The sequence below is a fragment of the Saccopteryx leptura genome, chromosome 1, assembly GCF_036850995.1.
Source record: "Saccopteryx leptura isolate mSacLep1 chromosome 1, mSacLep1_pri_phased_curated, whole genome shotgun sequence".
Lineage (NCBI taxonomy): Eukaryota > Metazoa > Chordata > Mammalia > Chiroptera > Emballonuridae > Saccopteryx > Saccopteryx leptura.
This window is the reverse complement of record NC_089503.1, coordinates 341,120,443-341,142,544: the sequence shown is the minus strand read 5'-3', so window position 1 is coordinate 341,142,544 and position 22,102 is coordinate 341,120,443. Positions and strand designations below refer to the sequence as shown.

The 22,102-nt window shown below is 44.0% G+C and overlaps 1 protein-coding gene across 2 annotated transcripts in view; it reads left to right on the top strand.

Moving 5' to 3' along the window:
- CYB5R4 (cytochrome b5 reductase 4) overlaps positions 1-813 on the top strand; it is a 95,629-nt gene extending 94,816 nt beyond the window's left edge. For both annotated transcript variants that reach the window (XM_066358934.1, XM_066358933.1), the window contains exon 16: positions 682-813. In XM_066358934.1, the coding sequence (XP_066215031.1) occupies positions 682-736 (55 nt within the window). In that variant the 3' untranslated portion in view covers positions 737-813. The remainder of the gene's footprint in view (positions 1-681) is intronic.
- The last annotated feature ends 21,289 nt before the right edge of the window (positions 814-22,102 follow it).

Below are 22,102 nucleotides of genomic sequence, written 5' to 3'. Positions count from 1 at the left end.
TCATTTCTATCGTATTTTGTTGCTTTCCTGTGACCGGTCAAAAGTGCACCATGACTTTACGGACACACTGTACATATTACTAACATATACCCCAAGGATGGAGCAAAATGACTGTGGGTGACTTGGCCCGTAAATATCTGATTTTGTCAAATAAATTGCAGTACGAAGAGAGAGGGAGAGAGGGAGAGATGGAGGGGCTAATCTTAATGAGTAGACTTCAGTTGGATCTTGAGTTGAACAAACTTTTAAAAATTATAGAATTTATGCGACAGTTGAAAATGTGAACACTGACTAGATATTTTATGATATTGAAGAGTTATTATTCTTTTTTTTGAAGTGTTAATTGTGGTTTTTTAAAAGTATATAGAAGGCCTAACCTGTGGTGGCTCAGTGGATAAAGTGTCGACCTGGAACGCTGAGGTCGCCGGTTCGAAACCCTGGGCTTGCCTGGTCAAGGCATATATTCGGAAGGTGATGCTTCCCGCTCCTCCCCCTTCTCTCTCTCTCTTTCTCTCCTCTCTCTCTAAAAATGAAAATTAAAAAAACCCCAAAGAACATTTAGAAAGAAGTATATAGTAAATGGGGAAAATTAAAAAGTACTATGTTTATGATGGTAGACCTTGATTTTACTTTATTTTAAACATTTCCCCTAAAGCACATGTGCTTGTATTTGTCTTTCAGGTTGCTGCATGATCTTAACTTTTCCAAAGATGAGATCCATAGTTTTACAGCATAATGAAGAGCTGTCATTGTCTTTTATTCAACTGTCTTATCTAAATTTGTGATTGCTTAGGGTTTTTTAAGACACCATTTTTGTATATACTAAAAGGTTAACTAGACTCCAGACTTCAGTTTCTTAAATGAAATCAATTGTTCTTTTAGTATAGATAACCTGTTGACTTTATTTTATACCATAACTTATTTTACTACTAATACTGATCTGGAAAGTCAGTCATGGCAACAAACATATACAGGTTGTTTGTTAGGAGTCACAGAGTTCCTTACCATTTAAATTGTATCACTGTTCTACAATGAGCTCTTGTGTTTTATGACATAACAAGGCAAATGATCATTTTGATCATGTTTCTATGCTGTAAAATGTCTTAGCAATACAAATTAAATTTTACATTGCACTGTTAACTCAGGAAATGATCATTTATGTTCTTGTTACTATATTAAAACATGAATGTTATAACTTATTAAGTGATCTAAACATTTTGTACGTGGGCACATGAGTTTGGCATTGATACAGAGTAGAATAAAAATGTACTTAAAGTACTGTTTAATCTTTATCCTAGAAATGTATTTGAATGCAACAATATTGGGTCTGTGTCTAAGGGAAAATTAAAAGGCAACAATAAAAGATATTGGAGATGCTTCACACATGCAGTTTGAATCAGGTGTTTTAGAGTTTAAGAGAAACTGGACAGCTGTCTTTATTCTTAGCCAAAGCCAGAGGCATTGAGAAAAGTAATGAAAGTGTTGAATCTGGTCCCATGGCCTAAAATAACCCTGGGGAACAAAATTTTTATTGCATCCACAAAACCACTTGTTCTTACCTAATTCGAGTGTGCTTATCTCAAATCTGACTTTAGTTTTTCTCTGTAAGCTACAGTTTTATTGCAATTCAAGATTTTAGGTTTTTATCTTATTGTAAAATTTTCAACATTTAGTTTAACATAATGAAGTAGAATGTCTTCTTGGGCATCATCTTTGTGAAAATATAATAATTTATATAATGCAGTAACTACACTAATACACTAAAAGATATGATTGCATTAGAATTTGTCTACAGTTTTGAAATAGAACATATTAAAACACTTATTTTAATCATAAAATTTGCTCAAAACTTATTTAAATTGTATTCAGGCAAAAATTTGTGATTGTAGCTCTTGCGTTTATGTACTTGTTGAGGACAATGTCGTTTTATGCTCCAGCAGTAGTCTGCTCATCACTAACAGCTCCAAGATTTTCGGGACACTTATCAAGGTGACGTGAATCTTAACGCTCATGTTATTAATACATCCAATGTCGCAGAAAACCAACAGCATCCTTTGAACCAGAAGTTCATAGTTTTCTGCTTTTTTGTTGCCAAGGAAATTCTTTGTAACTGCCACAAAAGACTGCCATGCTGCTTTCTCCTCCTTATTCATCTTCCTGGCAAATTCTTTGTCATGAATGAGGGTTTGAATTTGAGGCCCATCAAATATACCTGCTTTTATCTTCTTGAAAGACAAGGCTGGAAAAGCAGAAATAATATGTTGAAAGCATTCACTTTCTCTATTTAAAGCCTGAACAAACTGCTTCATTAAGCCATATTTAATGTGAAGTGGGGGAAAAATGATCCTGTCTCGATTAACTACGGGTTCAACACAATATTTTGCATCCCTACTTCCAGAGCTTCATGTTTCGGCCACTCCTTCTGTGTCCAGTGTTTCTCCTGAGCTTGGTTGTCCCACAACATGGAAGGCAAGGATACTTCGTGAAACCTCTCTGTTGTCCTAGCAGGAAATTTACCTTTTTGTGTGTGTATTTTTCTGAAGTTGGAAACGGGGAGGCAGTCAGACAGATTCCCGCATGCACCTGACCAGGACCCACCCGGCATGCCCACCAGGGGCGATGCTCTGCCCATCTGAGGTGTTGCTCTGTTGCAACCAGAGCCATTCTAGTGCCTGAGGCTAAGGCCATGGAGCCATCCTCAGCGCCCAGGCCAACTTTGCTCTAATGGAGCCTTGGCTACGAGAGGGGAAGAGAGACAGAGAGGAAGGAGAGGGGGAGGGGTGGATAAGCAGATGGGCAGTTTTCCTGTGTGCCCTGGCCAGGAATCGAACCCGGGACTCCTGTACGCCAGGCCATTTCTCTACCACTGAGCCAACCGGCCAGGGCCGAAAATTTACCTTTTTTTTTTTTTTTCTGAAGCTGGAAACGGGGAGAAAGAATCAGACAGACTCCCACATGCGCCCGACCGGGATCCACCCAACACGCCCACCAGGGGCGACGCTCTGCCCACCAGGGGGCGATGCTCTGCCCCTCCGGGGCGTCGCTCTGCCGTGACCAGAGCCACTCTAGCGCCTGGGGCAGAGGCCAAGGAGCCATCCTCAGCGCCCGGGCCATCTTTGCTCCAATGGAGCCTTGGCTGCGGGAGGGGAAGAGAGAGACAGATAGGAAGGGGGGGGGTGGAGAAGCAAATGGGCGGTTCTCCTATGTGCCCTGGCCGGGAATCGAACCCGGGTCCCCCGCACGCCAGGCCGACGCTCTACCGCTGAGCCAACCGGCCAGGGCCAATTTACCATTTTAAGATCCACACAAATGATCCAGTTATGTTCCTCATACTTCAGAAAGTTGAGGACAATTTTTATGTCATTAAAATCTTCTCGCAGATGAGTTGAATAACCAATTGGAACTGCTGCATAAACATTACCGTTGTGTAGGAGAACACATTTCAGACTCTGTTTAGAGCTGTCAAGAAATAGCTGCCATTCTGTTGGACTGTAAATGGTAACACCTAGCTGGCTGAGAAGACTACTGATATCATGACAGTAAACAAAGTGTTTGTCTTTGGAAAAAGAGTCCACAAAAATTTGTTCACGCTTCCTGAAATGGGATACTTTAGCTGACTGGTGAAGTATATACATTCTTTTCTTGAAGCCCTGAGGCTAATAACTCAGCTGCTTTCTTTGATAGGCCCAAATCTCTTACTAAGTCATTCAATTTGGATTGGCTAAACTGCTAAGGGATTAATGACTGCTTGGCATCAGAAGAAGACCCTTCAGATTTGACAACCATTTCCTCATGCATCTTATCAAAATATACTTGACCACCATGTTCACTTTCTTCATCCTTAGAAGAAATAAAACCATTGAAAACTGGAACCGGGAGTGTCTCAGAGTGTGGGATAGGTCATATTGCTGAAGGAATATTAGGATATGCGATCATATGCCTTTTTTTCTTGCTGATGCCCTTTGTATGGATCAGACAGTAATAACAGTCACTGCTGTGGTCCTCAGGTTCACGCCAAACCATGGGAATACCAAAAGGCATTCATTTGTGTTTTCCTTTTGTCCAGTCACGAAGCATTTTCTCACAATTATGACACATGATATGAGGAGCCCAATTCTTGTCTTGATCGCCAAGGGGAACTTGAAAATAGGCAATATATGCACGTGTCACAAATGATAAAATATTGCGACTTTGACATTGAAGTGTGTAACAGCCACATATATAACAGAAGGTGTCAGGACTATTCTTATATTTACGCCTACTCAAGCCATGATTCAATCTTAAAACAAAATAAGAGGGTGTTTTTTATCAGATAATAATATTTTACATTTATTAAAAACTACAATTATGTAAAAGTGATGTTTGTAAAATATTAATTGCCTTGTGGTTATGTTCAATCCAAGAGTCATTGTCCTTTAACTCCAATTTAAAAACCAATGCATGCCATTAACTATAGCAAAAAAAAAATTAAAATTGCATAAAAACTAGAGCATGCACCAAAAAACGGATTTCAGCTTTGGAAGCAGCGATGCAGAAATAAAGAGCCTGACCAGGCAGTGGCACAGTGGATAAACCGTCGGACTGGGATGCGGAAGGACCCAGGTTCGAGACCCCGAGGTCGCCAGCTTGAGCGCGGGTTTATTTGGTTTGAGCAAAAGCTCACCAGCTTGGACCCAAGGTCGCTGGCTCGAGCAAGGGGTTACTTGGTCTGCTGAAGGCCTGAGGTCAAGGCACATATGAGAAAGCAATCAATGAACAACTAAGATGTCACAATGAAAAACTGATGATTAATGCTTCTCATCTCTCTCCATTCCTGTCTGTCCCTATCTATCCCTCTCTCTGACTCTCTCTCTCTGTCTCTGTAAAAAAAAAATATATATATATATGTATGTATAACATATGTATATATATATAAAGTTCTAAAAGCTCATGCAACAGAGACTGAAAAAAAAAATTGTTCCCCAGTGTAATCATTTGGTGCTTTGGAATGGGTTGAATTTTAATTCTTTTGAGCCCATCTAGACCAGCTGGGGAAATGGGGAAAGACTTCTGCCTACATGGTACTTTCCAGCTGGCTGTCTTCCCCACAGCCACCATGGGCAGGGAGTCCCGAGCTCCCTCCCTGCGCTGTGTGTACAGCCTTCAGGCGCTCTTCCATCCTGGGATTCAGAAAGGGTATCAAGGAAAGTCTGTGTGAGCTTTCACAAGGAGACTTGAATGCAGAGGTGGCTCTTGCATCGCTAATAGATCTTTTAGTCTTGTTTAACATAGCGACAGTATTTTTATAGAAATGGGGTGGCAAGAATCTCCATTTCCCTGTAAATGTTTTGTAATAGCTAAATCATCACCAAATGAATGATGCACCCAAGAGTGACACAATGTTAACATTCCTCAGATTTCAGAACCAGCTTATGATGTGCTCTGCATACAAGTAGCTGGTTAAGCACTCATCGTTTCCTGTGCCTCTTTTTTTAAAAAATAAAATATTTTTATTGAACTTATTGGAGTTACACTGGTTAATAAAAGTAAATAGGTTTCAAATGTACAACTCTATAATTCAAAATCTGTATATTGTATTTGTAATGTCAGTGGGCAAGGCCAGGCAGGTCCACATTGGATTCACAGAGATGGTAGAAAATCTGTGGAGCAAGCCTGAAAGCATTGGGCCATTCTGTTTAATAGGGTCTCGTAATGGTAGAGGAGCACACGGGCAGGGGAAACGCTTCTCAGGCAAAGAAACAGCAAAATGAACCGTCACAGTGGCGGGCAAGCAATCTGCCACCCGCAGTTCTCACTAAGCGCAAGCACTCATAGCCTTACGTGGGCTGTGCACACATGCCTCTGCCACGTGCTCACGCACTAATCAAGCAATGGGCTTGCAGCTGGTACACCAGCGAGCAAACCTAACACAGCTACTTCCCCACATTTTACCCCTTAAGCGTTGCTTGCCTCACAATAGGTCTACTACATACGTAAGCTATTACCAAAAGTGACAATTACAGAGGTGCCCTTCACAATGTCACCTGGAGCACTCTGCCCAGGGAGTTAACTGGAGACCTCCCTCTAGCTCCATACTCCACGGTAGGTGGGAGGGCCTGTATAGTCCAGGGCTGTTTCCATTGAAACTAAAAACTACTTGGTGCGTCTCTGCAACTGGATGGAAACAGCTTCTCAGTGCAAGAGGGGGTCCACAGGTGCAAGGGCCCCCCCTTACAAGGTCTCTTATAGTACTGTCCACAAGCAGTGTGTTCACCCAGCAAGGGAGCCAGTGTCCCCCTCTGGGTTGCAGTCCAGGAGTTCATTACACTGCTCAAGGATCAGTCCATGGACAGCCCAGCTGTCTGTGCAAATCACCCAAGGTGAAAGTCCATTACAACTATTACCTCCTAATGCTAACAGCTGCTGCACATTATCAGGGGATCAGTGAATTGCCAGTTTCACATGGGCTCTCTGGCCCCCACCTATCTCCGTTGGACAGATCCCTTGGCCTTCCCCCTATTCAAACTGGGATAACAGGTCTTGGGGATCCTCCTCTCCCTCAGCTGTCTCCAACAAGTAGTCTTCAACCCGAATGCCAGCCATTTTCTCGGCAGCTGCCAGGATTACCTGCTTCCCTGCTTTTTTAGTGACTGGAATCTCTGTTCTGACTCAAGTTTCCACCAAAGCTCCAACAAGACTTTATTAGACTTGCCATCTAATTTCTCCCTATCTGCCCCAGCCACAATCAAATCTACCCACATCTATGTTCGGGTAACCTTTACAGGCACATTTCTCTTGTTAGGAGGGCAGCACGGGCAGCAGCCCTCACAGCCCTATGGTCCATCTGTGTTCTGGAGAGCATGATGCCATTGATCCCCTATTTCCCACAACTGCAGCAACCAGGTTGCCAGGGGCTTGGTGGGTTTCTGCTTGAATTTCACCCCAAACTCCATCAGCTCTGCTTGGGTGTAGGGCTGGACCACAGAGTGCTCCACTACCAGCGGCATGGTCTATGCCTGTTCCTGACGGACTCTTGGCTGCTGGGTTTTTACCTTCTGGGAAAACCACTGGCCCGGCTCTGAGTCTGCAGACAGCAGCTTCAGCCTGTACCTCCTCCTCCTCAGAAGAGGAGGAGTTGGAAACACCTGCTCCCACCAGCTCAGAGCTACTCTGCTGGCACAGATGCTGCTCCTTCTTTGGTGACCATTTTGGCTCCTGCAGCTGCTGGCTCTCAGCCTGAAGTTGAAGCTCCAGCTCTTCAACCTGCAGTTGTTTCTTCAACAGCTGCCAGTGCCAACATTCCGCTTCCAGGGCAAACTGGAGCTCACAAACCTGTAACTCCTTCTCCAAAGACTGTCCCAGTTTCAGATGCTGTTGGTGCGCAGCCTGCATTTCTTGAACCTGGTCAGCCTCCTCCAGGCCTTTCTGCAGTTCAAGCTGTTGCTGGTGCTTGGACTGCAGCTCATCCTGGAGCTTTCAACCTCACACAGACTCACGCACAGAGCTCTTGGTTTTCTCTCACAGGATTGTAAAAAAACACCCAGCCCACGGTCCCCCACAGGAGAGCCACCGGAAACAGCCACTCCTCTATTCCACCCTTCAAGAGTGTCAACAGCTCCATACCAACCTGCTGCGAATCCTGCCCACTACACCAGATGTAATGCTGGTGGCCAAGGCTAGGCAGGTCCACGTTGGTTTTGGGCAGACAATAGAAAACTGCAGACCCCAAAAGCATTGGGCCATTCTGGTTAATAGTCTCGCAATGGCGGATGAGCAAACAGGGAAAAACCACTTTTCAGGCAAAGAAACAGCAAAATGGCCTGTCACAGTGGCGGGCAGGCAATCTGCCATCCACAATCTCTCTGAGCGCAAGCACCCATGGCCTTACATGGGCTATGTACACGTGCCTCTGCCACGTGCTCACACACTGACCAGGCAAAGTACAAGCGAATACGCCTAACACAACTGTTTTCCCATCAACCCTCTTCTACACCCCCCCCCATGGTAATTGTCTGTGCCTATGAGTAACCAGTTCTACCCACATCGACATTCTCCCAGGCATTATCTAGCCATACTGGGCTGGCAGCAGAGGCGGATTAAGGTCAGTTGAGGCTCCTGGCACAGAAGAAAATGTTGGGCCCTTAAAAAAAAGAGAGACAGGGAAAATAAAAATATATGTTAACCATATTTTTAAATAAATAAAAAATATTATGTACTATTAACATTAAAATTGCACAAATGAAACCAAACTTGGTGTCATTAGAAAAAAGTGCAAAGTTAGGCCCTGGACGGTTGGCTCAGTGGTAGAGCATCGGCCTGGCGTGCAGAAGTCCCGGGTTCGATTCCCGGCTAGGGCACACAGAAGAAGCGCCCATCTGCTTCTCCACCCCTCCCCCTCTCCTTCCTCTCTGTCTCTCTCTTCCCCTCCCACAGCCGAGGCTCCATTGGAGCAGGGATGGCCCGGGTGCTGGGGATGGCTCCTTGGCCTCTGCCCCAGGCGCTAGAGTGGCTCTGGTCACGGCAGAGCGACGCCCCGGAGGGGCAGAGCATCGCCCCCTGGTGGGCAGAGCATCGCCCCCTGGTGGGCGTGCCGGGTGGATCCTGGTTGGGCGCATGCGGGAGTCTGTCTGACTGTCTCTCCCCGTTTCTAGCTTCAGAAAAAAAAAAAAAGTGCCAAGTTGGGGTTTTGCAGGGCCCTTCAGAAGTCAGGGCCCAGGAGGTGCGCCTGGTGCACTTGCCGTTAAATCTGCCTCTGGCTGGCAGTGCTACCTGGGGTCTAAGGAGCATTCTGTAGCTCTGCACCTTCTTACTACCTCCTTTTTCTCCTCTAAGAGGGATTCTGTACTTTCTGGATGCTTTCTCATTTTTCTAACCCCATTCTTTTTTTCTCCTCCAATCCTTTTCTGATTACCTTAAGCAAACAAAATCTCTTCTCTGTTACTTTCTCTGTATATCTCTCTTTCATCCCTTTTCTTAATATATTTTAAAACAAAACCCATCTTCTGGGTTATTGCATTTCCTCACACAATTTTGTCAGCCTAAATGTTAATTCTTCCCACATTGGGAATCAGCTGAGTTCAGTTTCCTTATCTGGTGGATAGCACCTCGATGTCCCTTCCACAAGTCCCTCAAACTCAAAATGATCCAAACTAAACTTTCACAAGTCTATTTCTCCTCTTGAATTCTGTCTTTAATTCACTGGTGCTACTTTCCACCTAGCCAGCCTTTCTACAACCGTTAGGTATCAGTGTCTCCCTCCCCAAACAGCTCCACACGGGCTAACCGTACCCTATCATTCCTCCCCTAGATCAATACATGGCCTGGTAATTGGTCTTCTGTTGAGGTCTTCATCTCACTGAAAACCATTCTCCATCCCAGTGTGTTCTAGAATGCCTTGGAGTGTTTTAGAGGAAATCCCCTAAATAGAGCCTCAGCCTCCCATGGAATACAGCCATATATAGTGGGGCACAGATGGAAGGATAGATTGTAATGATTATGCTTGAGCAAAGAGCTCAAAGCATATAAATGCTGTCATACAAGTGATGTGAGGAAAGGGAATTATACTCAAAGTCTCCTTTGCTTATGAATTCTGCTTGCTTGCTTGCTTTAAAAAAAAAAATGTGTTGGCCTGACCTGTGGTGGCGCAGTGGATAAAGCGTTAACCTGGAAATGCTGAGGTCGCCGGTTCAAAACCCTGGGCTTGCCTGGTCAAGGCATATATGGGAGTTGGTGCTTCCAGCTCCTCCCCCCTTCTCTCTCTCTGTCTCTCCCTCTCCTCTGTAAAAAAAAAAAAAGATCCTTTAAAAAAAACTGTGTTAAAGCAATGGAATACAACTCAGCCATTTAAAAAAAAAAAAGAAAAGGAAATCTTACCCTTTGCAACAGCATGAATGGACCTGGTGAGCGTTATGCTAAGTAAAATAAGCCAGTCAGAGAAAGACAAGTACCATATGACTTCACTTATATATGGAATCTAGTGAACAAAAAAACTAAACAGAAACAGAATCCTAGATACAGAACAGACTGACAGCTGTCAGATGGGAAGGGAATTGGGGGCTGAGTGAGAAAAAAGTGAACAGATTAAGCATAGAAAAAAACTCAGACAATAGTATGGTGATTACAAGAGGAAGAGTGGGGTGGGGTGGTGGACCAGGATAAAGGGGGTAAATGGTGATGGGAGGGGACTTGACGGGGTGGTGAACACAGTACAACATACAGATGATGAACTATAGAGACTTGTACACTTGAAACATTATTTTGGTAACTAATGTCACTCCAATAAACTCAAGAATAAAAAAATAAAAAGCGTGTCAGTGTATTAGTTTTCTATTGTCGTCAGGACAAATCACTACAAACTTAGTGGCTTGAAACAACATCTATTTACGGTATTGTCTCAACATTGTGTGGCTTAGAAATCTGGGCACAACCCGGCTCAGCTGGGTCCTCTGCTGAAGGCCTCACGAGGCTGAAATCAGGTTGTCAGCTGGTCAGGGTGTTTCTCTGGAGGCTGTGGGGGAAGACTGCTTCCAGCCTTGTTCAGGTTGTTGGCAGAACTCAGTTCCTTGTGGTTGTAGGTTGAACTCCCCATTTCCTTGCTAGCTGTCAGTGGGGGACCAGTCTTTGCTTATAAAAGCAGTCCTCATCCCATTCATGCTGTCTCTGTGCCCTTCCAGCATCGGGTACTAGGTTCCTCTCATGCTTCAGATCTCTCTGAATTTCTGTTTTGGTTCAGCTTGAAAAAGTTCACTGCTTTTAAGGCTTCACCTTAAAGTCGTGTGATTAGATTGGACCCAGCCAGGTCATCCAGGATCATCTCCAGATCTCAAACTCTAACTTAATAGCTGCAAAGTCCCTTTTGCCATTTAATATGGCATTTCCAAATGTTCCAGGCATTAGGGTGTTGACATCTTGAGGGAGCCGTTCTGCTTACCATCGTCTACAAAGAACAGAGAATCTTGTCTAAGGTAAGATAATTGTGTTTCATCCACATACCACTGTGGGCCCTCAGTATTTACCTTAATGTAAATGGGAGTGGGGAGAGGAGATTTCACACTCTAGAATACAGGCATGAGAGACACTGTATAAAAGGACTACTGTGATAAAATGAGTATCGCAATAAAGTGAGTTGTAATCCTTTTGCTGGTGGAGGGTCTAGCCTTCCATTTGTAAAAAATGCAACACCCGTGAAGCACAAGAAAGAAAAGTGCAATAAAAGGTGGTGTGCCTGTGCCTGACCTGTGGTGGTGCAGTGGATAAAGCATCGACCTGGAATGCTGAGGTCGCCAGTTCGAAACCTTGGGCTTGCCCAGTCAAGGCACATATGGGAGTTGATGATTCCTGCTCCTCCCCCCTTCTCTCTCCCGTCTCTCTCTCTTTCTCTTTCTTCCCCTTCTCTAAAATGAATAAAATTTTAAAAAAGTTGAAAAGGTAGTGTGCGTGTATTCAACTCCGTTATGCTGGCTAAGACTTGGCTACAACCTTCTCTATGGTCCACCTACTCTGTTGCATGCACTTGACCTAAACTAGTTTGGGGCTGCATCTATTGATAGCCACAGACCCCACTTTTGGGCAAATGAACCAGACTCTGTTTGGTCTATAATTAGAATTGAGGCTAAGCTATTGAAAAGGAAAGTGGAACTTCAACCCATCTCAGTCTCCTTAGCATCTTTCTGCTTTGGTTTTATAGTGAATTATCTTCACCCAGGATTGCCAGTTTGACTGACCTCACAACTGCCAGAATGATCTGTCTAAATGCAAAAACATGTTTTCTTTCTTGGTTCCAGTTCTCTTCCATTGCCCAGTCTTTGCTCATGGCATGAAGGCCCTAGAATGAGGCAATGGTTCCCCACCAGGAGAAGCAAGCTGAGACACCTTGGGCAGCTGCTCCCACTCCTCCAGCAAGTGCTTGATTGACTCTTAGAGTGGCATGTCACTTAGAAGCTTGCTGTTGTCCTCATCCCTAGAACATTTGTGGGGAGGGGTATTTTTTTAATTTCTCTTGAATGAATAGAAATGAAATTTCTGGGTTCTATGTTAACTGTATATTTAGCTTTATTTTGCACCCCATTTTATTCTGTGTGTATTTCTAGGTCTAATGTAAATACATATCCTAGTTAGATAATCATGCTTTTTAAATATACTGTTACAAACTTCAGGAAATGGCCAGGGTTTTTGTTTGTTTTCACAACCTGGTCATGCCAGCATTGCATGAAACCCTCAGTTTTTCCACATCCTCACTGTGGGGAAAACAGCTGTGTTAGCCCTGCTCGCTGGTTTCCCAGCTGAAAGCACTTTGCACAATTAGTGCATAAGTATGAGTGAGAAAGCCACGTGTGTCTCTATGAAAAGCTACTGGTGCTTTCCCTCGGGGGTGAGGATGGGGATGATGGGGATTCTCCAGCTCTCTCTCCCACCACTGGGAGGGGCGGTTCCCTGATGCCCTCAGCCGCCACTGGAAGGGGCGGTTCCCTGATGCCCTCTCCCACCACTGGGAGGGGCGGTTCCCCGATGCCCTCAGCCGCCACTGGGAGGGGCGGTTCCCCGATGCCCTCAGCCGCCACTGGGAGGGGCGGTTCCCCGATGCCCTCAGCCGCCACTGGGAGGGGCGGTTCCCCGATGCCCTCAGCCGCCACTGCGAGGGGCGGTTCCCCGATGCCCTCAGCCGCCACTGCGAGGGGCGGTTCCCCGATGCCCTCAGCCGCCACTGCGAGGGGCGGTTCCCCGATGCCCTCAGCCGCCACTGCGAGGGGCGGTTCCCCGATGCCCTCAGCCGCCACTGCGAGGGGCGGTTCCCCGATGCCCTCTCCCGCCACTGGGAGGGGCGGTTCCCCGATGCCCTCAGCCGCCACTGGGAGGGGCGGTTCCCCGATGCCCTCAGCCACCACTGGGAGGGGCGGTTCCCTGATGCCCTCAGCCGCCACTGGGAGGGGCGGTTCCCTGATGCCCTCAGCCGCCACTGTGAGGGGCGGTTTTCCTGATCCCTTGCCCTCCACTGCAAAAAGCAGGGTTTCCTTTGTTTATTCTCTCGCCTGTCTCTGCAAGCCTCCAGGAAACAGGAGTGGCCCAATGCATTCTGGCTCTGCAGCTCCCCTACCATCTGCCCAAATCTAATGTGGACCTGCCTGGCCTCAGCCACCGGCTTTACACTCACTCACTTTGAATTATTACTCCTTTTTTTTTTTTTTTGAATTATTGCTCTTTTAAATTTTAGTGTGTAGTGGTATCTGATTAGCTTTAATTTGCACCTGTCTGAAGTCTAACAATATTGAACATATCATCATCATGCGCTTATTGGCCATTTGTAGTGCGCCTGTTCAAATCTTTTACTATTTTTAAATTGGGTTGCTTTTCTTCTTGTTACTGAGATGTAAGCACCCTTAACCTATTCCTTACACAAGTCCTTTATCAGATGTGTTTTGTGAATTTTTTCTACTGTGTGACAGTAAGTCATATGTGTGCTTTCCTAGCTATGAGTCATAAATTAATTTAGATTTGAGTAAAATAATAGCACAGGAGGCAACTGCGAAGTCGACCTGAATGACTGAACTCCTAGGAAGAGGAATTTTGCGGCAGAGTGAAGAGGACGTTTTAGAGGGGACAGGCCTAAGAGGCAGGCAGCTGATGGCCAGCAGGGCCATGATGAGACACCAACTCTGCTGCAGTGGGAAACACATTAAATAATGAAAGTCCTAACTGTGTGGCCATGAAGACAAATAGGGGGAACAGAACATCTCTGTGTTGAAGCACATATTGTCTGTGGCTCTGTAGCAACTGGTGACTTGGAGGTAAACCTGAAAATGAGCTGGCAACTTTCATTCTCCAATTCAAAGAGCTTATGTCCTGATTTAGGATTTTCTAATTAGCCATCTCAGCCTGCGGTGATTAGAATAGCGTGGGGCGTGTTCTTATTGTAGTGCTTGCTGAGGCAGCCTGCTAGACTTCATTACAATTCTATTTCCTCTCACTTAGAACATGCTGAGAAAAACAGTTATTTGTGCTCTACGATTGCTCTTCAAGCATGTTTGAAGGAAAAGGCTGCTGACATTTTCGGTAAAATATATTGAGGTGTTTGTTATGCTGAGGATTTCTCATTTTCTGAGCAAGTTCATGTTTCATTTATATAAGAACTGTCACATGCTGTAACTGTTGTTGAAAGTTCCTGGGACCTTTCCATGATCCCACTTTCCTCTCTCTGTACCAATTCCAGCGTTGCATGACCCTGAATTTTGTGTTCAATCATTCCTGTACTTATCTTTACACTTCATTTATATGCATATCCCTAAACAATATCCCCATGCAAAATATGGAATTGTCTTTATGTTTTAAACTTTATCTGAGTGACACTGTATGTGGCCATCTTCTCTTTGCTTTGTTTTAATGGCATGGTTCGGGGATGAATCTGCATTGATACCTGCACCAGTACCAGGTCTTTCATTTAAACTGTGATCAAGTACTTTATTATTATATGAATATATAGACTTTTAAAAAACCAATTCTATTGATGGACAATTAAATTGTTTCAAATTTTTTACCGTCCTTAAAATGGTTAACATTCTTGTACATGTCACCTTATATATGAGAATTTTCTCTGGAATGTATGCCTAGGAGTAGAATTTTTAGGTCAAAGATGTGTACATCTTCTATCTTACTAGAGATAAAAAAAAAAAAAAATACAACCAGCTCTGGCTGGGTAGCTCGGCTGTTTGGTGTTGTACAGATATACCCAGGTTGTAGGTTTGATCCCTGGTCAGGACACATGCAAGAATCAACCAATGGATGCATAGTGGGTGGAACAGCAAATTGATGTCTCTCTCTCTCTAAATATAGTAAATAAATTTAAATATATATATATAACCAAACCTATTTTCTAAATTGGTTGTGTCAATTTGCATGCTTACTACCAGTATATTAGAGTTCTCATCTCTTCATACCCTGAAACTGCACTTTATTGTTTGACTTTAGAAATATTCCAGATCTACAGGGTATGAAATGGTCTCGATGTAACTTTAGTCTGCATTCCCCAATGTGTTGGACATGTACCTGTTTGCTCTCAGATCTTTGCCTCTTCTGTCCTGAAGGGAACCCAACTCTGAAAGGACAGTTCCCAGGTCTGTTGTCCACTGGCCTCCATTTATGTTCAGCTAATGTGATTGAGGAGAGAAGCCAGGGCTTTCTCCCCAACCACTGTGTTTCTAGAGGAGTCTCCAGCCATGCTTTATCTCCTCCCTGGTCTCAGCTCCCATTGTCCATCCCCTGTAGTGGCTGCAACTCTACAGAAGGGCTCCCTCTCCATTCAGTGACTGCTGGGTGACTCTAGGCCCTGGATTCAGAAAACACCATCTCTTCTCTTTCCTTTCCAACCCAGAGGTTCCTGCACTTACATCTCTTGGTTGTCTTACCTTTGGGGTTTCCACAGCCTCTGTATTGAAAGACTGGCTTGAATGTTTCTTTCTAGTCTGAACCCCAGCTGATACTCTAATACAAGTGAGAATCAGCTTCTTTTCCCTCCCTACCCCTCCTCCCTCTTTTCCTTCCTTCCTTCCTTCCTTCCTTCCTTCCTTCCTTCCTTCCTTCCTTCCTTCCTTCCTTCCTTCCTTCCTTCCTTCCTTCCACTTTTATTCCATTTAGATTGCCTCTGCTGTAAATTAGTTTTTCTAGTGGATTATCTTTTTTTCTCATTGACTTGTAAGAATTGTTTAAAATTTTTGAATATATATGAATTTCAAACGTTTTATTCTGGACTGTGGCTTGTCTTTTTACTTTTTGAAGTGAGAGGAGACAGAGAGACAGACTCCCGCATGTGCCCCAACTGGGATCCACCCAGCAGCCCCTGTCTATGGCTGATGCTCAAATCAACTGATCTATTCTCAGCACCTGAGACCAACATTCTCAGACCAATTGAGCTATCCTCAGGGCCCGGGGCCAATTGAACCACCTGCTGTGGGAGATGAAGGGGGGAGGGTAAAGGGGAGAGAAGAAGATGGTCACTTCTTTTGTGGGCCCTGACCAGAAATCAAACTCGGGATGTCCATACGCCAGGCTGACTATCCACTGAGCAAAATTGACTAGGGCCTCTTTTCACTTTTTAAGTGACATGCTTTTATGCTCAGAAGTGTTTATTTTAAATGTAATTAGATAATATAGCAAGCTTTCTATTTATGGCTTGTGTTTTTCACATCATTTCAGAATCCTTTCCTACCCAGGCATCAAAAAGGTATGCTACTGTTTTTGTTTTAACTTTTTCTAACTTTTGCTTCTTAAATTTTACATTCACACTTAACTTTGCTTTTTACATGTCAGGTATTTAGTTGACCTGAGATTAAAGTTCACATATGATGTGATGTAGAGACTTGATCATTTCTTTCACATGGGTAACAAGTTATCAAGAATCAGTGATTTTCTGGAGCTGCCTCATACAAGCTCATGGAAGACCATTGCTAAATTCTGAGGAATGTAGATAGCTGGTTGTTAAAAATGTTGCTAGCTTGTATCTATGATGGGAATATTTATACCACAGAAAAGGACAAATGCTCCCTCTCTGACCCCCCAGGGAACCAGTTTTTTAACACACTAGCACACCACTACACAGAATTCTTTATCAAAAACATTACTGCACTACAGTTTTTAAAACCAAAGGTCAGGGACCCTGGCCGGTTGGCTCAGTGGTAGAGCACAAGCCCGGTGTGTGGAAGTCTCGGGTTCGATTCCCAGCCAGGGAAAGCGCCCATCTGCTCTCCACCCCTCCCCCTCTCCTTCCTCTCTATCTCTCTCTTCCTCTCCCACAGCCAAGGCTCCATTGGAGCAAAGTTGGCCCGGGTGCTGGGGATGGCTATACGGCTTCTGCCTCAGGCGCTAGAATGACTCTGCTGCTGCAGTGAAGCAATGGCCCAGATGGGCAAAGCATCGCCCCCTGGTGGGCATGCCGGGTGGATCCCAGTCAAACACATGCAAGAGTCTGTCTGACTGTCTCCCTGCTTCTCACTTCAGAAAAATACAAAAATAAATAAATAAATAAAACAGAAGGTTTTAATCAGCTAGTGTGATAATAAATAAGACATAGACATAGATAAAAACAATAGATTTTTCTAAACTCATACTCTTGGATTAAACCTAATTGGGTCAAAATTATTCTTTTTTAATAATTAAATTTTTAAATGATTTTTTAACCATTAAATATAGCATGGTCCATTATATTTAGAATGTTCTTGTCAATGTTCATAAGTGAGATTAGCCTGTTCTTTTTATTTTTGAAATTAAAGTGCTACCTGGTTTTACTATCAAACAGCAGTCATATAGCATGTGTTCTGGAGTGCGCATTTCTTCATCTTGGTCTGTTTTAAGGTAAAAGTCCTACGTGGCGGGAATCTGTTCCTTCAGCAGTTGGTAGATCTCATGTGTAAAACTGTTTTATCAGCCTCCTCCTGATTCCATAGCAGATTTTTACATTCCTGATTGATTGACTTTAATATTTTTAAGTCTATCTGAAGTTGTCTTGGCCCATTTGAGCTGCTATAACAAAACACCACAGACTGGTAGTTTGTAAACAGAAATGGATTTCCTACAGTTCTGAAAGCTGTACGTTCATGATCAAGGCACTAGCATGGTCACATTCTGGCGAAGGACCTCTTCCTGGTTCAGAGGTGGCACTTCTTGCTGTGCTCTCACGTGGCAGATGGGGCTATAGATGTCTCTGGGCCTTCTTTATAATAACACTAATCCCACTCATGAGGACTCTATTCTCGTGACATAAGCATCTCCCAAAGCCCCACTTCCGTATTCCATTACCTTTGAGGGTTAGAATTTCAACATACTATATAAATTTATTTGCAAGGTAGGGGTCGGTGGGAGGTGGGTAGGGGTGAGACACAAAATCTATACCATAGCAGGCCTAAATTCTGCGATTCTTTTTCCCTTTGAGTCAATTTTACCAACATATTAACCAGAAAAGAATTTGTTTCCTCTAACTTTTCTAATTTACTGGAAAAGTTCGTGCAAAGTATTTTCTTGTTTTGGACATTATTTCTATTTCTGTGATAAAGCCTTTTCTCCATTCCTATTATTTACCGGTTCTCTCTCTCATCAATCTTCTCAAAACTTTAGCTACTTTATTAGTACTTTAAAGAAGGAATTTCTAGTTTTCTCATCCTCTCTAATGTATTTTTGTTCCCAATCTCATTACTTTTGCTCTTACCTTTGTTATCTATTAACTCTGGATGAATTACTCTGCCTCCTTTTCTTCCCGAAACCATGGAGAAAAGGTGGAGAGGAGGGGACAAAATACTATTCTTGAAATGAAATTAAGCCAAGAAAAATTGAGACTAGCATATCCTCTGAGAAGTGCTAGACTTACATGTTTCTTGAAGGAAAAGTTTTGAAACCCTTTTTCTGAGCTATTTGGAAAGCCCTAGAAGGTATGTTCTAGGGGAATGTTCTCAGAGAACGGTAATGCTTTGGTTACATAATGAATTTCTATGAAATCTTAGAGGCAAAGGAAAAGGATTTTTTTAGTGCTGTGATTCATTGCAGAGCTCATAAATGCGACATCACAGCATGGCAGTCATGAAAGGAGAAAATAAGAAAGAAACAATTATTAATATAATTTATTCCCAAGTCACAATCCATGGGCTGAGCTGGTTTAGTACCTGGCACTTTGCCTAGCTGGTGAGCTCCAGCTTACATGTAGCCATGGCCCACACAAATGGCAGGGTTTCCCTGCCTCAAGCATCCGCAAGCAGGCAAGGAAAATACTGGAAAGAGTTGGTTCGGCTACGCCTTTCTTGTCACTCACCGACGTGGTCTATTTGGTAACTCAGAATTTCTGATGTCTTCTGAGCTCCCTTTGCTTCTTCTGTCCCTCAATATAATGGAATTTGTCTTTAAATTAAGAAGCTCTTCGTTTAACGTGTACAAATAAGTCAACCAAAAATTTTGATGCATTACAATAAATGCTGCATTAGAAATATGCAAAGGTTGTTATTAAATGAGAATTAGAGAAAGAACCCTCTACCCATTCTTAAGGAGTCATAACAGGGTTCCTGGAGGAAGAATTGTAGTTTAGGTTATCAAGCTGTTGCAATCTTTTTCAAAATGGGCATGGATGGGTAAGAGAGTGGATGCCAGAGGGGTAACTGGCTTGGTGGGCTGTGTAGGGGCAGGGAGGTCAGGCTGACAAAGAAGCCAGTGTTCCCACTGAAACACTCTAGTAATGAGAGAGGAGAGGAGGGGTGAGCAGTGAAGTGTTTCTCTCTTAATTGGAATGGCTGCTGGTGCCTTCCAGCGCAGAAGGGGCTTACCAGCTCTCAGATCTCCCTCGGAGGGAGATCACCACCTGACTCAGCCAGAGCCACTCTGAGAATGAGACATCTGCTCCCTTCTCACCTGACTGGTTTGCCATCCCCATGTGCTTTCAAATCACTTAGTTGGAGATAAGATATCTCTCTCTCTTCCTCCCTCTCTCTCTCTCTCCCTCCCTCTCTCTCTCTCTCTTTCTGTCTCTCTCAATCTGGACCATGCCATTTGCTGACCTCCATTGTCATTTATCAACTAAGTGAGACAAGGGTGGTTGGAGAGAGGGGCCCAGGCCGATACGGTCTGTAAAAGCCAGGCCTTAGGACATGAAAATTGGATGAAATTCCCACTGGTTTACAAGCAGGCTGACCCCACCACATGCTTCGAGTCAGCAGAGCAAAGGACCTAAATTTCAAAGCTATTGCCATAAGGAATATAAGAACATTGTATTAGAATTTCTTATATTTACATCAGTTTATGTAAAGATCATAATCTGGCCTTGGATGAAAAGCTGGAAACTTGGGGCTAACTTGCTGATGCAAAGTATTTCTGGGGCAGAGGGGCCACGATGAGCAGCCTGTGGCAACCCCGTCACAGGAATAACCAAGAATTGTAGCAGAGTTGCAAAGTAGTGTCACAGACTGTGTCGCACTCATCACTCACTAAACCCTATTAGCCACATCGTATTAATAATCCTGTCTTGGCAAATGATGAATAGATGCTAGGGAAAGTTATGTGCCTAACCAGGCTCCTCAGCTGGTGATTGGGACATTCAGAACTCATACCCAGGTCTTTGATGATTGAACCCATTCTGCTCTCCCTACCCCAACCCATGGCCTTGGGTAACTCATCATCCTCTCTTCACCTCAGCTTGAGGATGGAGGTGGGGTGGGAAGGCTGGTTCTTTAAAGTCTGTCATACCACGGGGGCTGTCAGTCAGGGGAAGCACAATGCAAGTCCAGAGAGAGGGCAGAGTCAGTGGTTAGAGCAGCTCAGGCTGAGCCGATGCATTGAACACGTAGCTCTTATGTCCCTTCTCTGAAGTCGGAGTAGAAGCAGGTGGGATATGCAGATGGGGATGAGGTGGCCTCTGACGGCAGAGTACAGAATTAGGCAGGGGGCAGATATATACTTACACCAGAACTTTGCTGAAGTTTATTCTCATGCTGCTCAGTGACCTTGAAAAAATTGTTCTATTGCATGATTTCTCTAGCTCTGAGACTTGTTGGATATATGAGTGTCTGTTCAGTGAGGATGTATGGATGATCCTCGTCTTTAAGGCACTTATACATATTTAGAAGGGAAATAATGAATTTTAAAGGATTCTATGTAAGGCAGAATGTTGAGAAGTGTTTTAAGATATCTATTTTTTTTTAGCACAGAAGAGAGATATTTTAGATAATGAACATTGAAGATTTTTGAATAGATTAGGTATTTCAGCTGACCTTTGTAGGATTTTGATGGACAGGGCTAGGGGCAGGCTGAAAGCAAACATAAGAGCTTAGAAGGGCCAGGTGTACAATTTGGCTGCCTGTGTGAAGGTGAGTGATGGCAGGTGAGGTCCGTGGCCAGGTTACAGAGGATCTGAATGTGTCAGGATAATTATAACTCTAAGGGCAGTGGAGACACTTTGGGTGTTTTCCAGCAGGGAAATGGCATGAGGAGATGATTTGTGAGCAGGAATACTCTTTTAGAGACAAGCCAATGACTTAGAACCTAAAGCAGGTAAACAATGCATTGAACTCATTTATAACAAGTGATGGTTAATTTTATGTGTCAATTTTGCTAGGCTATGGTAACCAGTTGTTTGGTGAAACATTAGTCCAGATGTTGCTGTGAAGGTATATTTTAAGATGTGACTGGCATTTCCAATTCAATAGACTTTAGACCCTGGAGAATGCCTACCTCCATCATGTGGGTGGGCCTCATCACCTAATCATTTGAGGCCTTAAGAGTAAAGACTGACCATGCAGTGGTGCAGTGGATAGAGCATCCGACTAGGATGCGGAAGACCCAGGTTTGAGACCCTGAGGTCGCCAGCTTGAGCGCAGGCTCATCTGGTTTGAACAAAAGCTCATCAGCTTTTGCTGGCTCGAGCAAGGGGTTACTCGGTCTGCTGAAGGCCCGTGGTCAAGGCACATATGAGAAAGCAATCAATTAACAACTAAGGTGTTTCAACCCGCAACAAAAAACTAATGATTGATGCTTCTCATCTCTCCGTTCCTGTCTGTCCCTATCTATCCCTCTCTCTGTAAAAAAGGAAAAAAAGAAAAGAAAAGAAAAAGAGAGTAAAGACTTAGGTTTCCTGAAGAAGAAGGAATTCTGCCTCAAGATCACAACATAGAAACCTTCACTGAATTTCTAGCCTTCTGGCCTGCCCCACAAATTTTGGACTTACCTCCCCCCATAGTCATGTGAACTAGCTGCTTAGGTAAGTGTTGGCAAAGGCAGTCTGATATACACAGTCTTTCGACCCCAATTTGGCCACATAAGAATGAGTCTTCCTAACCAAGAGATCAAGAGCCCACAGAGCCAGTGCGTGGTTTTTCACCTTGTATGGAAATCTTTTCCTGTTTCAGGCTCAATAAGAACTCCTTTGTTCTGGTTAAGCACGTCTGTCAGTATTTGTGAGGCACACACCCTTCTTGCAGTATTTCAGACTTCACAACAGGGAAGGAATCTGGGTTCTTCTACTGAGGCGGGAGAAAGGTTCTTATAGGCCAATTGTCCTGCATCGGTTATGGTGGGGTGGGGTGGGGTGGGTGGGGGGCACCTGCTAGCCATGAGGAACCAATGCATACAATTGGAGCTAATCTTCTGTCTCTTTACTATGTGA